This window comes from Callorhinus ursinus, unplaced genomic scaffold (assembly GCF_003265705.2).
Source record: "Callorhinus ursinus isolate GAN/ISIS: 27379988/994484 unplaced genomic scaffold, GSC_fseal_2.0 scaffold38, whole genome shotgun sequence".
In the NCBI taxonomy this organism is placed as follows: domain Eukaryota; kingdom Metazoa; phylum Chordata; class Mammalia; order Carnivora; family Otariidae; genus Callorhinus; species Callorhinus ursinus.
Genome location: NW_027397100.1, coordinates 13,129,180 through 13,142,431, shown reverse-complemented (window position 1 = coordinate 13,142,431; position 13,252 = coordinate 13,129,180). Strand labels below are relative to the sequence as shown.

The window sequence follows — 13,252 nt, the reverse complement described above, 5'->3', positions numbered from 1 at the left end:
TCCGGACTGCCACAGCTCTCTCTGTGCCTCTGTTGCTGTGCTTTGTATTGTAAGAAATTTGATTTCCTTTCTTACTCAGTTGAGCTCCTTGGGGGCAGGGCCCCAATTCCCTCTTATTCTGCCCCTCCTGCCCCTCCCCCCCGGAACTAGCATGGTGTAGCTTATAGGAGGTGCCCCATAAATATTTACTGAGTGGACTGAATGCGAAATTATATCTAACTTTTGTGATGTACATATGAAAAGAACTTGCGGAGAAAGAGGTCAGTTAGAAAGGGTTAGGAACTTACCAGTATTCTAAATCTCTCTTCTCCTAAAGCAGTGCATGTTTAGGAGTGACTGCTGTGTCTGTAGGATCTGTCGGGTTTTGCTCACCTGAGTTGTGCCTTGCTGTCACAGAAGGACGCCCTGCAGTGGTCCCGCAGTCCGGCTGCAGTGGAGGGAGAAGAGCCGGAGGACACAGCCGACGTGGAGAGCTGTGGGTCTAACGAAGCCAGCACTGTGAGCGGTGAAAACGACGGTAAGTACTCATCACAGGATGGGCCGAGAGCCACAGGCAGCTGCTGGAGACTAACCTTTGTTTCCCTCTCTGCCAGTTTCTCTTGATGAAACGTCATCGAATGCATCTTGTTCTGCAGAATCTCAAAGTCGGCCTCTTTCCAATCCCAGGGACAGCTACAGGGCTTCCTCACAGGTAGGGAGGAGAGTCGGTGGCTAGGCTGGGGGTAGGTAAGCCCACGTATGAGACTCTGCCCCTGCAGCTAACATGTCGGTAGAGTGGAGCAAATCAGTGTGGTCTCCACCTGTTAGTACAGTTACAAGTGGGCAGTGGATCTGAGAGCAGAGTGGTTGGTTTTTCTTCATTACCACAGATGGATAGTTTCACTCCTACTTTCGACAAACAGGGAACTTGGATAGCACAGTGCAGAGTGGGGGGCACGCGAGCTTGGGAGTCAGCACTTGGAACAGTGGCCCTGCAGCTTGCTAGCTTTGGGACTTTGGGCAAATTCCTTATCTATAAAACAGGGTGACCATACATTCCATTCTGCTTGGGGTGGTGTTTGGCACAGGGGCCAGCACCTGGCTTAGTAACATGAGTTCGTGCTGCTCCCACCGTTACCCACCTGAGCTGGTTGAATATGAACTCCGTTGTAGCAAACGGTGGAGACAGGGTGGAGAGGGACCACTCTTGTGGCCCTGCGGGTGATTCAGGTTCCTTTTGTAATCCCTTGGGCATCTAGGCAAACAAGCAAAAGAAAAAGACTGGGGTGATGCTGCCACGAGTTGTCCTGACTCCTCTGAAGGTAAACGGGGCCCACGTGGAATCGGCGTCAGGTACGTGCAAACTTGTGATGTGATGCTCCTTCCTCAGGTCTTGGGGCCTGCCCCGCTCTGGCAGCAGTGTCTGACCTAGGTGGCGCGGTGCCTGTGGAGCCAGGAGGGCCTCCTGGTGGGCAGCACGCCGTGGTGGTGAGGCCTGAGCTAGGTTCCAGTGCTGGGCTCTGCCGTGCACACCACCCTTGGCCTCGCAGGGCAGCGTGAGGGTCCGATGAAGGAGTGTGCAGGTGCTCAGTAAAGGTGCAGTGCTGTGCAAACTAAGATGGCGGTTTGGCGTTCTTACGGGATAATGTCAAGCCAGACCGTGAGGTGGTGATGTCTGACAGCCCAGGGTTGGGCCACGGAAGCACCCGCTATTGCGGGCAGTGTCTCAGGGAGAGCTGGGAGAAGTGAGCTTGTCTGAGAGCCCTGGGCGCGGCGGGTGATGCTTTTGACCAGTGGAATGCTGTGCCTTCAGGGTTCTCGGGCCGCCACGCCGATGGCGAGAGCGGCAGCCCGTCCAGCAGCAGCAGCGGCTCTCTGGCCCTGGGCAGCGCTGCCACTCGTGGCCAGGCCGAGGTCGCCCGGGACCCTGCCCCGCTCCTGAGAGGCTTCCGGAAGCCGGCCACAGGTGAGTGGCTCGGCACTCATTTCTCTGCCTGTAAGGGGGGCCCCTGCAGGCCTTAGTGCTAAGAAGAGGAAAATCTTCTGTCCCGCTTCCTTTACCAGTTTATTTTGACTTCTTGGGTGGCCCTCTGTTTTTTTGTTTGTTTCTTACCTTGTAATTTGGTTATTTCACATGTAGATCTTCTCTGCTAGACTGTGAGGGAACTTGTGGGCAGAGATGGTGCCACATTGTTCCTTGTATGTCCCCGTAAGGGCATGGCCTGTGCCTCCCTTGGTACTGCTTAGTGTTTGGGTGAGTGAAAATTGCTTCTGAGATTATCAGTGAAGAATTCCAGCATCCATTTTCTTTCTTCAGTAGCATCCTGTCACTTTTGTTCTTAACATCCAAAGTTCCGGTCAGGCACCCTTTTTTCTAGCCTAGTCATAACGTTGAGTGGAAGGAAGCCTGTGTTGAATTTGAGGTTGCAAGCAAATTCAGTAGCATGCTCCTCCCACCCCTCAGTAGGGCGATTTGCAAGGCCAGTATGCTGTTTGCTAGTTCAGGATTTATTTCTTAAAGCCCACATGCTGGTTATTTGTAGCTAGGCCACATGAAACCATTAAGAAGACTAGCCTTGGCTTCTGAAAATTAGAATAAACCATTGCCCAAATGGGAATTGGGTTTGCTGTCTTGCTGCTTTTCCAACTCATCAGCAGTGCTTAACCTTAAGGTCTCATAGGTCTCTATTCTTAGTGATTTTTTTCAAATAAAAGTAACTTTTGTGGAGGTTTTTGTGAGAGAGAGAGATTGACATCTCAGTGGCTTTAAACAGCCTAGTACCTTTCTGTGTGGAGATCATAGCTCTCCATCCCGTTCAGGGAACGCTCCTGCAGAGTTTTCTGTAGTATACTAACTAGATGCGCTTTTAGACAGCTTCCATCGTTTCTCCAGCTGGCTTTGTGGAGCCTGTTCTCCAACTTTGGAGGGAAGCTCACAACCTGCCCCCTCCCTGCTTTTCTTTGGGAAGAGTGTCCTCTTCAGCCTGTGTCACAGCATGGTACAGAGTCTTCTCTGAGAGGATGTAGGCCCAAGTGTTCTCTTGGGTTTGATGGCAATGACAGTAACCTGGACAGAATAATTGTGACGTGTAGGTTAGGGTGGATTGGATGTGTGGATGTGGACCAGATAAGTTCTGGGTAGTTCGGGTGCTGCCACTAAAATTTATCCCTCAGTTGGCATTTGCTGTTTTTCTTTGAAAAGCTGAAAATCTATACCTTGCTTCTTGCTGCTTCAAAATCACAGGTCAGATGAAGCGCAACAGAGGGGAAGAGATAGATTTTGAGACGCCTGGGTCCATTCTTGTCAACACCAACCTCCGGGCCCTGATAAACTCTCGGACCTTCCATGCCCTGCCAGCCCACTTCCAGCAGCAGCTCCTCTTCCTCCTGCCTGAAGTGGACAGACAGGTGCAGATGGGTAGCCACCTCTTTGACTCTCTCTGGGTGGGCTTCGGTTCCCTTTCTGAGTTTCTTTATTGTGCTTTCCACCCTGATCCTTCTAGGTGGGGACAGATGGCCTCTTGCGTCTCAGCAGCAGTGCACTGAATAACGAGTTTTTCACTCACGCGGCCCAGAGCTGGCGGGAACGCCTGGCTGATGGTGAGTGGATGTTCTCAGACTGCTTGAGTGGTACCTGCCATGTGTGGTGTCACCTGTCCTTGGTGTTTAAAATCCAGACATTCATTTTGTGCCTCTTTCCTCCCCCCCTTCCCCCGCCCAAGGGATATTTAGTATAAGGCAGGCTTTCCTCACAATACCGATGAATGTGGTGGGTGTTAATGTGCTCTGTAGCTTTAAAGAAGGTACAGAGTGTTTGGGCTTTTGCTGTTTGAGTGTATGTCTCCACCTGCATCACCTCATCATCATTAGAGGTCTAAACTCCTGGTCTTTCCAGGAATGCTGGTGTTGTCTAGATGGGTGGAGGAGAGTGTGCCGTGGCATTGACTTACACGTTGAGTTCTACTGGGTGCTCTGTCTTTTTAGACGTTGCCAGTTGGGGTGGAGTGATTGTCAGCTTCTCTTAATATAACTTTATGGGGAAGCTACGTGGGGAGTGTGCTGGGAGGTCCTTAAGACTCCCTCTAGGTTTGATGATTCACTAGGAGGCCTCACAGGACTCCTCCTGCAGTTGTACTCATGGCTGTGATTGATCACAGTGAAGGAATACAGAGCAAAGTCAGCAAAGGGAAAAGACGCTTGGGGTGAGGTCCAGGGAAACCAGGCGCAAGCTTCCAGTGTCCTCTCCCAGAGGAGTCACACAGGATGTGCACAGTTCTCCCAGCAGTGAGTTGTGACAGCACGTGTGAAATGTAATCTGCTGGGGAAGCTTGTTAGAGACTCGGTACCCAGGTTTTTTTTTTTTACTCAGAACTGATCGTGTGGGAAGCCTCTGCCTGGCACATAACCAGATTCCAGATTCCCCGAAGGAAAGCAGGTGCTCGCCATAAACCATCTTGTTTGCATAAACAGTTTAGGCACAGTGAGCCATTCATGTCATTTATGGGGGTGGGAACCCTCCTGAAATCCAAGCTCCCAGATGTCAGCCAAAGGCCAGCCTTGTAAGCAGGCCTTTCCAAGAATAAGCCATCAGGCCTGGTCTGTTAACCTTTTTCTGCCCAGGGAGTAAGAATGGTTCTCTTGTTTATTTGTTTCTGTTTTGCTTTTTTGATCAGTTGTGTTGCTTGTTGTTGAAGACTGATTATCCGAGGGAAAAGTAAATTTCCCTCATCATGGACGTGTTCTTTCATGACCATGAGCATGATGTGGCTCTGGAGGAGACAGGAATGAGTGTGAAGGAGATAGGGTTAAAAGAAAAAAGAGCTCCACACCCACCAACGTCATGTGTATTTTGAGAAGTCCTGATGTGGTGGAATTGCAAGATTTGGCTTTCCATAAGACAGACCTTAGTATCCTGAATGCACACACTCCAAAAGCTTTTATTTCTCTTTAGGTGAATTCACTCATGAGATGCAAGTCAGGATCCGACAGGAAATGGAGAAGGAAAAGAAGGTAGAACAGTGGAAAGAAAAGTTCTTTGAAGACTACTATGGACAGAAGTAAGGCCCTCGGTGCTGCGGGTCCTGGTCTGGGCTTTGGGGGGCAGAGAGACAGATGCTGTCCGAGTCGTGCATGCCAGCACGTGGGGTGAGAACAGGTTGGCTGTGGTGGCTTGCCCGGCTTGTTAAGCTTAATGCTGTTGCATAGGAAAGCTAACATACATTTTTCTATGGTTAGTGCTATGTAGCACACAGATTTATTTTGTTCTGAGATACCTAACAGCTACAATAAAATAGGCATGCCCTCTTTGCCCTGTAACTGATGCTGTGAGTTTGGTTTGCAGATTGGGTTTGACCAAAGAAGAGTCATTGCATCAGAAGGTGGGCCATGAGGAGGCTGACATCAAGAATGACTTGCATGTCCCAGGAGAATCAGCACGGCCACAGCGTGGTCCAGCCACCCGGCAGCGAGATGGGCATTTTAAGAAACGCTCTCGGCCAGATCTCCGAACCAGAGCCAGAAGGAATCTCTACAAAAAGGAGCCAGAACAAGCAGGGGTCACTAAAGACACACAGTCTGTGGCACCAGACATCCCCCTCTACAAGGATGGGGAGGCTGAGAGCGACTCAGCAGAGGCAGGCAGCCCTCATCTGCCTGACACGGCCTCTGTAGCACCCGAACCAGAGAGTACTGAATTCCTGACCCAGCCTGTGGCTTCCCGGACGCAGACCGATCCAGGCGACCTGGCACGTGCCTCCGTGTCTCCAGACAGGATTCCCAGCTTGCCTCAGGAGACTGCGGATCAGGAACCCAAGGATCAGAAGAGGAAATCCTTTGAGCAGGCGGCCTCCGCATCCTTTCCCGAAAAGAAGCCCCGGCTTGAAGATCGTCAGTCCTTTCGTAACACAATTGAAAGTGTTCACGCCGAAAAGCCACAGCCCACCAAAGAGGAGCCCAAAGTCCCGCCCATCCGGGTAGGAGGCAGTTTGATTCCTGGCTGTCCTGGGGCCAGGTTCCCTTCAAGGGTCAGGAGATGTGCAGAGCCCCTTTGCAGAGACAGAAGGCTCTGGGCGCTTGTGTTAATTACGTGAGAGTGTAGAGCCCTGTACAAGAGAGCCATTCATGAGACTGACTTGATGGTCAGGAGGATAAGGTTCTTTTCTTCCTCGCTGCTTTGTTCACTCTGTTGAAGTTCTCTCTGGAGGTCAGAATCCTTTGGGGCTTTTAAATCTTTTATTAGGTGGTGTTAGATTCTTTGTGCAGTAACTCACACAGTCCCACCAGAAATTAAATTTAGAAGCATGGCATATGACAGCCCTAGAGCAGAGTCGTCTAAGAATGGTGTGGTGTCACGGACAGCCATTTTACTGCCATTATTTCATTTTTAAAGGAAATTATTTGATTCTTGAGGCCGTGTCCCCTAAGCTACTAAAATCTTGGTTTAGCTGTCCAGTTCCTAGGTCAGATCACCCAGTCAATTAAAACTATTTTCCAATTCTTCTCTTGCAGATTCAACTTTCACGTATCAAACCACCCTGGGTGGTTAAAGGTCAGCCCACTTACCAGATATGTCCCCGCATCGTCCCCATCACGGAGTCCTCCTGCCGGGGCTGGACTGGGGCCAGGACCCTCGCAGACATTAAAGCCCGTGCTCTGCAAGTCCGAGGGGCGAGAGGCCACCACTGTCATCGAGAGGCGGCCACCACTGCCATCGGAGGGGGGGGTGGCCCGGGTGGAGGTGGCGACGGGGCCACCGATGAGGGAGGTGGCAGAGGCGGCGGCAGTGGTGATGGTGGTGAGGCCTGTGGCCACCCTGAGCCCAGTGGAGCCCCGGGCACCCCTGGAGAGTGTGCGTCAGATCTACAGCGAACACAACTACTGCCGCCTTGTCCTCTGAATGGGGAGCATATCCAGGCTGGGACTGCCCTGTCCAGAGCCAGGAGAGAGGACCTGATTGCTCTCAGAAAGGAGGAGAGCTGCGCACGGCAGAGGGTTCCAGATGTCCTCACAAGTGGGCTGGAAGATGCCTCCCAACTCCCCGTTGCTCCCCCTGGGGACCAGCCGTGTCAGGCTTTGTCCCCACTGTCCTCCCAAACCCCAGCCCCGGAGAGATCAGTTGAGCAGTGTACGTTGCATCTAGATGTTAGAACTGAACACGAGTCTGGTACCGCTTCCTTGGGAAGCGATGATGAGGATCGAGGATCCTCTCTTCCCCCAGAGGGTTGTCCTGTGCAGTCTCTAGTGGGGGATGTTGTATTGGAAGGAGGACCTGGCCAAGCTCGAGACCAAGACAGTATCCCCACCATGAAGGATCCTGTGAATGTGACTCCTAGTTCCCCCACTGAACCACCATTGGCTGGTTGCCTGCAGGATAGACTGTGTGATGAGGAATTAGGACTTGGTGACTCATGCCCATCCATAAGGGAAAGTGCTACTAGACAAGAAGACTTGACAACTGAGGCCCTGGTCTCTGATGGTGCTGCTCCTTGGGTGCCTGGCTTGTCAAAGGATGAGGCAGTGGGACAGCCTGGACCAGACTCTAGGGAACATGTCCCATCTGTTGAGCCCCAGGCTGTGGAAGAGTGGGAGAAGGCTGCTCCCCTCATTCCTGCGTTACCTGGAGAGTTGACAGCTGGGGAGGGGCTAGGCCTCCCTAACCACTTCCCTTTGCTCTGGACAGTGCCACCTCGAGGGAGCACTGATGACAGCACTGGTAGCGACTGCAAACAGGTGGAAGGTGGAAAGTTGAAAATCAATGGAGACTCTGAAGCCCTGAGTCCTCATGGCGAGTCCACAGACACGGCTTCTGACTATGAAGGCCACCTGTCTGAGGACAACAGCGAGGCTGACCCCAATGAGGCCACCGTGGTGAAGAGAGCCTTGGTGGTGGACACAGATGAGAAACACAGTTGGAACCACTCTGCCTCACTCTCCAAAGTGAATGGTGACCAGAGTCTGGTTACAAGGACAGACAGCATGGCTGCTCCTCAGAGCTGGGTGTCTCGTGTATGTGCAGTCCCCCAAAAGATTCCAGATTCCCTGCTGCTGGCCAGCACCGAGTACCAGCCGAGGTTCATGTCTCTGGGTAGGCCTGGGTCCTCAGTGGAGGCCACTAACCCACTTGTGATGCGGTTGCTGCAGGGTAACTTGCCCCTAGAGAAGGTTCTTCCTCCAGCCCAAGTCACCGGCAAACCTGAATCCCCATGTCTCCTCCTTATGAAAGAGCAGAGCCTTGGCGGCTCCCTGGGAGTGGGATCTTTGCAGGATTTGGCAGAAAACAGTTGCGCAGTTGGCAAGAGCAGCTCCCGTTCTTTAAGAGCTTCAAAGGAGCCTCTTCTACCTGAAAGCCTTGAAGCAAGCACTGGTCTTGCCAGGCTGGAGCCCACCCAGGCTCCTGGAGCACCCCAGAAGATTTCCAAGACAGTCACAAGTCTAGACTCCCTCTATCCAGGGACAGAGCTGACGGCTGCCTCTGGGAAAGTAGAAGAAGTGGATTCCAAAGAGCGGTTCTCTCCTGCTAGTTCGGAAGATCAGAAGGAAGCCTGTGACATGTCCCAGTGCAGTAATTCAAATGCTGCCCCAGGCAGAAGTCCTGGAAATCTCACTACCTCGAGAGCCCCTTGTTTCTCATCTTCAAACGCAATCTCCTTGGCTCCCGATCAGATAGGTCGGGCCCTGGGTAATCAGAACAGTGCTGGAGGCCAAGGGAAGAAGCTCTTTGGCCCCAGGAATGAGGCTGCAGCCCTTCCGCAACCCAGACCCGTAGAGCCAATGCCACTGCCCGCTGATGCCCCTCCTGGTTTTCCCAGTCGGAAGTTGGGGCCAAGCAAAAACTCTGTGTCCGGTGGGGTACAGACCGCCAGGGAAGACTGGGCTCCAAAGCCACCGCCTGCCTCTGTTGGCAGCATCAAGAGCGAGAAGACTTTTGGGGGGGGTCCTCTCAAGGCAAATGCCGAGAACAGAAACGCCACTGGGCCTGGTCCTCGGGAACTAGTGGATCACTTGCAGGGGATGCCCTTTGTCCTTGACCTGCCCTTCTGGAAATTACCCCGAGAGCCTGGGAAGGGGCCTGGTCAGCCTCTGGAGCCTTCCTCCATCCCCTCCCAACTCAATATCAAACAGGCATTTTATGGGAAGCTTTCCAAACTCCAGCTAAGTTCCACCAGCTTTAATTATTCCTCTAGCTCCCCCACCTTTCCCAAAGGCCTTGCTGGGAGTGTGGTGCAGCTGAGCCACAAAGCAAACTTTGGTGCGAGCCACAGCGCATCCCTTTCCTTGCAGATGTTCACTGACAGCAGCACGGTGGAAAGCATCTCGCTCCAGTGTGCGTGCAGCCTGAAAGCCATGATCATGTGTCAGGGCTGTGGTGCGTTCTGTCACGATGACTGTATTGGACCCTCAAAGCTCTGTGTATTGTGCCTTGTGGTGAGATAATAAATTATGGCCATGGGAAAAGTTGTATATTTAGTGTGCGTATTTTGATAATGATTGATCTTACATCTATATACAGGATATCATTGATATAAGAGACTCTGTTTCTCCAGGCAAGAGCACTCTTGCCCCCTCCCTCAAATTTGTAGTGCTGAAGCCCCTCTGTCACTTACCACCTCTTCTGGGCCTGCTGGCGGGGTTTCCTGCCAGGCACCTCCCTGGGCTGCCCAAGGCCGGCTGGCCAGCTTGAGCTCTCATGCAGACAGAGCCTGGTGTGGCGTGGGGAGCCTGCCTTGACACCCAGAGGGACTTGAAACTGAAGAAAGAAGGTTGTGTTCTCCATCAAGGGAACTAACCTACCTGAACTGAGTAGGCATGTCAGTCTTCCACCGCCCGCTCCCTGCCTTCTTCCCTTTCTGCTACTCCCTCGGGGGGAGCCGATGGCTGGGGAAGCCAGGACAGGGTTAAAATCACTCCCAGCAGTGCCCACCAGGGGGCCCAAGCACCTGCTGACCTCAGGGTCACAGTCACTTCTCAGTTGACAGGAGCCAGTTTGACCTTTGGTTCTGTTGCTGAAGCAAATTTGGGACTTTTCTGTCTCGGTACAGTTCACTGGCCCACAGGAGCTTTTGGAACCTTGAATAGACTTGCTCGGACAATGGGGTCGGGCATAGGGTTGTCTTTCCTCTTAAAATGCCATCTGTAGACTTTGTGAGTCAGATGTCCAGATGTTTGGCAGGTGAATTCCTCTGCTTGACACCCTCCCTGTCACTTTGGACTCGATGGGAGTGGGCATCTCCACGCACCTGTGTATGTGAAAGTCATTTTACATTTCAAAGCAGTGTGTGTTTCTTATTTTTATATTTTTAACTCTTTATCCTTGGATGTATAAAGTGAACTTTTTGGCTTCTGTAAGTATGCTCTATGCACCTCTAATGTTTTATCATGTATTTATATGTTGTACACAGTACTGGCTGATTCTGTAAATGGATGTATTGTACAGAGAACACGAGTGTCTCTCCCTTATTATCCGTCTCCCGCGTCATCGCATTAAAGTGGTGTGCTTCTCTCCGCCCGTGTCCGAGCTGCCGCGTGGCCCGGTGCCCTGTCATGGTTGCCCAGTGGACCCGCCGTGGCCTGCAGGGCCACAGCCAGCCCGCCCGTGCTCTGCCGAGCGGACGTGTCTCGCCCCTCACATCTCTGCTCTTCCCACCTTCCGCTCGCCGCTCGCTGCCATACGTGACGAATCACCGCCACCAGTGTGCAGTGCTCTGGAGTCAAGGGTGAGTGCCCTGGGCAGCCCCACGCAGGCTTTCCAGATCTGGCTCCAGGGTTCCCGCCTTCAGCAGTATGTGGGACCCTCTGATGTCCTTTTGACAGCAGGTTGGGGAAGAAACGGCCACGCCCGCTGCCTGCCTCTCCCCACCCTCCCCAACCCACGTCCAGCACATAGACGTCTCCGTAGTTGTCGTCCCCTGCCTTACTTCTTACACGTCGACTCGTTAAAGAGTCGAGAGCCCTCCTTTCTGACTTTGGTCTCCCTGTGTGAGTGCTTCTGGGTGAAGTAGAAAATTGGTGTGACCTCAGCAAGTCTCGTTTCACCTGAAAGACCTCTCCCCTGACCCCCATTTCATCCACTGTGGCATTTTTGTCGTCGGAAGCATGGGTGAGAAGATGGCAGTCACATGGTGGTGTTAATGTGGTATTGGCCAAGTCCGAGTTGTCAACTTTCAGAGTCTGTTTACCAAAGACAGGGAGCAGATCCTCTTCTTCCTTCTGCTGTGACCTTTGGCAGCCTCTAGGCTACAGGTGGAAACTGGTCTGGTCTGTGGGGCTGCCCAGGGAAAGCACTGCTCTTGTATGTCTCTTGTGGTTTTGGAAAAATAAACCTGTACAGCCTGCGCTTGTGGTCTCAGTCGTCTTGTGTGGCCGCCCCGCTGGGCTGGGAAGGAAGGCCAGGAACACAGAAGCCAGCTCGCTTCACCCTGCTTCCAGGGTCCGTGTTCTCGGCCTGGAAGCCGAGAACTTCTTCTTCTGTGAGGTTAGTGCTGAGGGCCCACTTGCCAGTTTCGGTGGTCTGTAGACTCCGGGCATGGTGGCATGCACTGGGAGCGGAGGTCTCACGAGCAGGGTGACGGTGCTCGTCCCAGCTGCCCTGTGGAGACATGCTGCCCCAGAGATTGCTGACGGCTGGTGATCGGCTGGCGATCTGCGGGGGTGGTGGCCAGCAGGCAGCCAGGAGGGGCATGATGCCACGGAAGAGAAGGTTGGATACTCGCGGAGCGGGCCTGAGGGCGGCAGGCTGCAGTCCCCAGACCTACCTGGAGTACTCGCGCGCCGAGTCTGGGCTTAGCCGAAACTACCTCAGCATAGAAATGAGCCAAAAGCAAACAAAAACCACGCTGGAAGTACAGGTGAGTGAAAATACGTACCTGTTAGCTTGTGTCCCGTGAAGTGGTGAAAGGCTCTCTGGTGCACGAGCTTCTGGGGAGCGGTTCGCTGCCGCTGGGCCCGGAAGTGCGGCTGGCAAAGCCGGGGTAGGTGGCTCTGCGGTGACCGGGCAGCCTCCTAGTGGTGACGCTGTGTGTACTTGTGCCGTTGCTGGTCCGTGGGAGCTTAGCAGACATTAGGATGCAGGGTGCAGAGTATGGCGGCGTTCGCGTGCAGGCCCTGCTTCCCACCGGCTCTGGGGCCCGGGCGAGGCAGCCTCTCTGCCCGCGCACCCGTCTCTGAATGGGGACGGTAATACCTACTTCGTAGGGTCCTTCACGCCTGGCACACAGGAGGTACTCCTGACTGTTAACTTGCACCTGGCCAGGATAGTAGCTGCCTGGACTTGGAGCAGACGTCTGTGTGGCTCCTGCCACCTGCCTGCTCCTAGGCCCCAAGGACGGCTGGTGGGGGGGTGGGCCTCCCACGGGGAGGGGTGGTGTGGCCTCTCCTGGGCCATCTGGCTCTTGGCCTCCTGCTGTGGTTGTTGAGTACGCGGTCCTAAGTTGAGAGACTGAGTTCCTGGCAGGGGAGACCGTTGTACTCATTTACCGCTAAAGGATGAGGAAACCCTAATAATGTTTCAGAATATGGAAAAGATACTATTTTACTGGCCGAGTGAGCATCGTGACTGTTTTATGTCCATCCTGCTCTTAAGTCAGATCCTGCTTGAGAGGGGTGTGTGGGTATGTGTGTGTGTGTGCTGAACAGAGTAGCCCGCTGATGATTAGGGGCCTCGGGGGACCAGAGCATCTGCCTGCTTGCCTCCCGAGAGGAGGTGGCATGGCTGGGTTGTGCTTGCGTGGGGGCATCGTCTAAACTGATGGGGAAAGTGGGCTTTGTGACCTTGGAGACTAGGACTTGAAACCAAATGTTGACAGTGCCCCACGCTTCCTCTTGTCTCCGTGCATCAATTTGAAAGCCTGGACTAACTGCCTGCCAAAAGATGTAGACAAAAGCCCTATAAGGAACATAAGTGTGACAAAGAGACAGCTGTCTGTGCAGTGGCTCTTAACCTTTCTTGGATCACAGACGCTTGGAGAACCTGACCGAAGCCCCGGACCCTCTCCCCCAGGAATGCACATCCACATGAGGTTGTGCAGACTATTTCAGAAGGCTCATCTGCTCCTTTAGGCAGCTGGGACCCCTCATTTAAGAGCCCCCTGACTGGCAATAAACTGGTAATAAAATCTGGATTTATACAAAAGATCAAGGAGGGGAGCGAGGACTTTGCAAAGGATTCTTAGGTTTCTGGTAAACTGGGTTTCCCTAGTGCATGATAATTTTTATTTTATTTAAATTCAGTTAATTAACATACAGTGTATTAATTTCAGAGCTAGAGTTCAGTGATTCA

General features: G+C 52.9%; 1 protein-coding gene across 4 annotated transcripts in view; it reads left to right on the top strand.

Annotated features, from left to right (window-relative positions):
• The window catches only part of ASXL1 (ASXL transcriptional regulator 1), a 74,336-nt gene extending 63,026 nt beyond the window's left edge, over positions 1-11,310 (top strand). Inside the window, exons 4-13 of one of the 4 annotated variants that reach the window (XM_025875866.2) lie at positions 397-517; positions 594-691; positions 1,239-1,332; positions 1,793-1,945; positions 3,224-3,387; positions 3,483-3,579; positions 4,349-4,414; positions 4,931-5,036; positions 5,321-5,951; positions 6,487-11,310. In XM_025875866.2, the coding sequence (XP_025731651.1) occupies positions 397-517; positions 594-691; positions 1,239-1,332; positions 1,793-1,945; positions 3,224-3,387; positions 3,483-3,579; positions 4,349-4,414; positions 4,931-5,036; positions 5,321-5,951; positions 6,487-9,411 (4,455 nt within the window). In that variant the 3' untranslated portion in view covers positions 9,412-11,310. The remainder of the gene's footprint in view (positions 1-396; positions 518-593; positions 692-1,238; positions 1,333-1,792; positions 1,946-3,223; positions 3,388-3,482; positions 3,580-4,348; positions 4,415-4,930; positions 5,037-5,320; positions 5,952-6,486) is intronic. The other 3 variants (XM_073880581.1, XM_025875868.2, XM_025875872.2) reach the window with 3 other exon arrangements.
• The last annotated feature ends 1,942 nt before the right edge of the window (positions 11,311-13,252 follow it).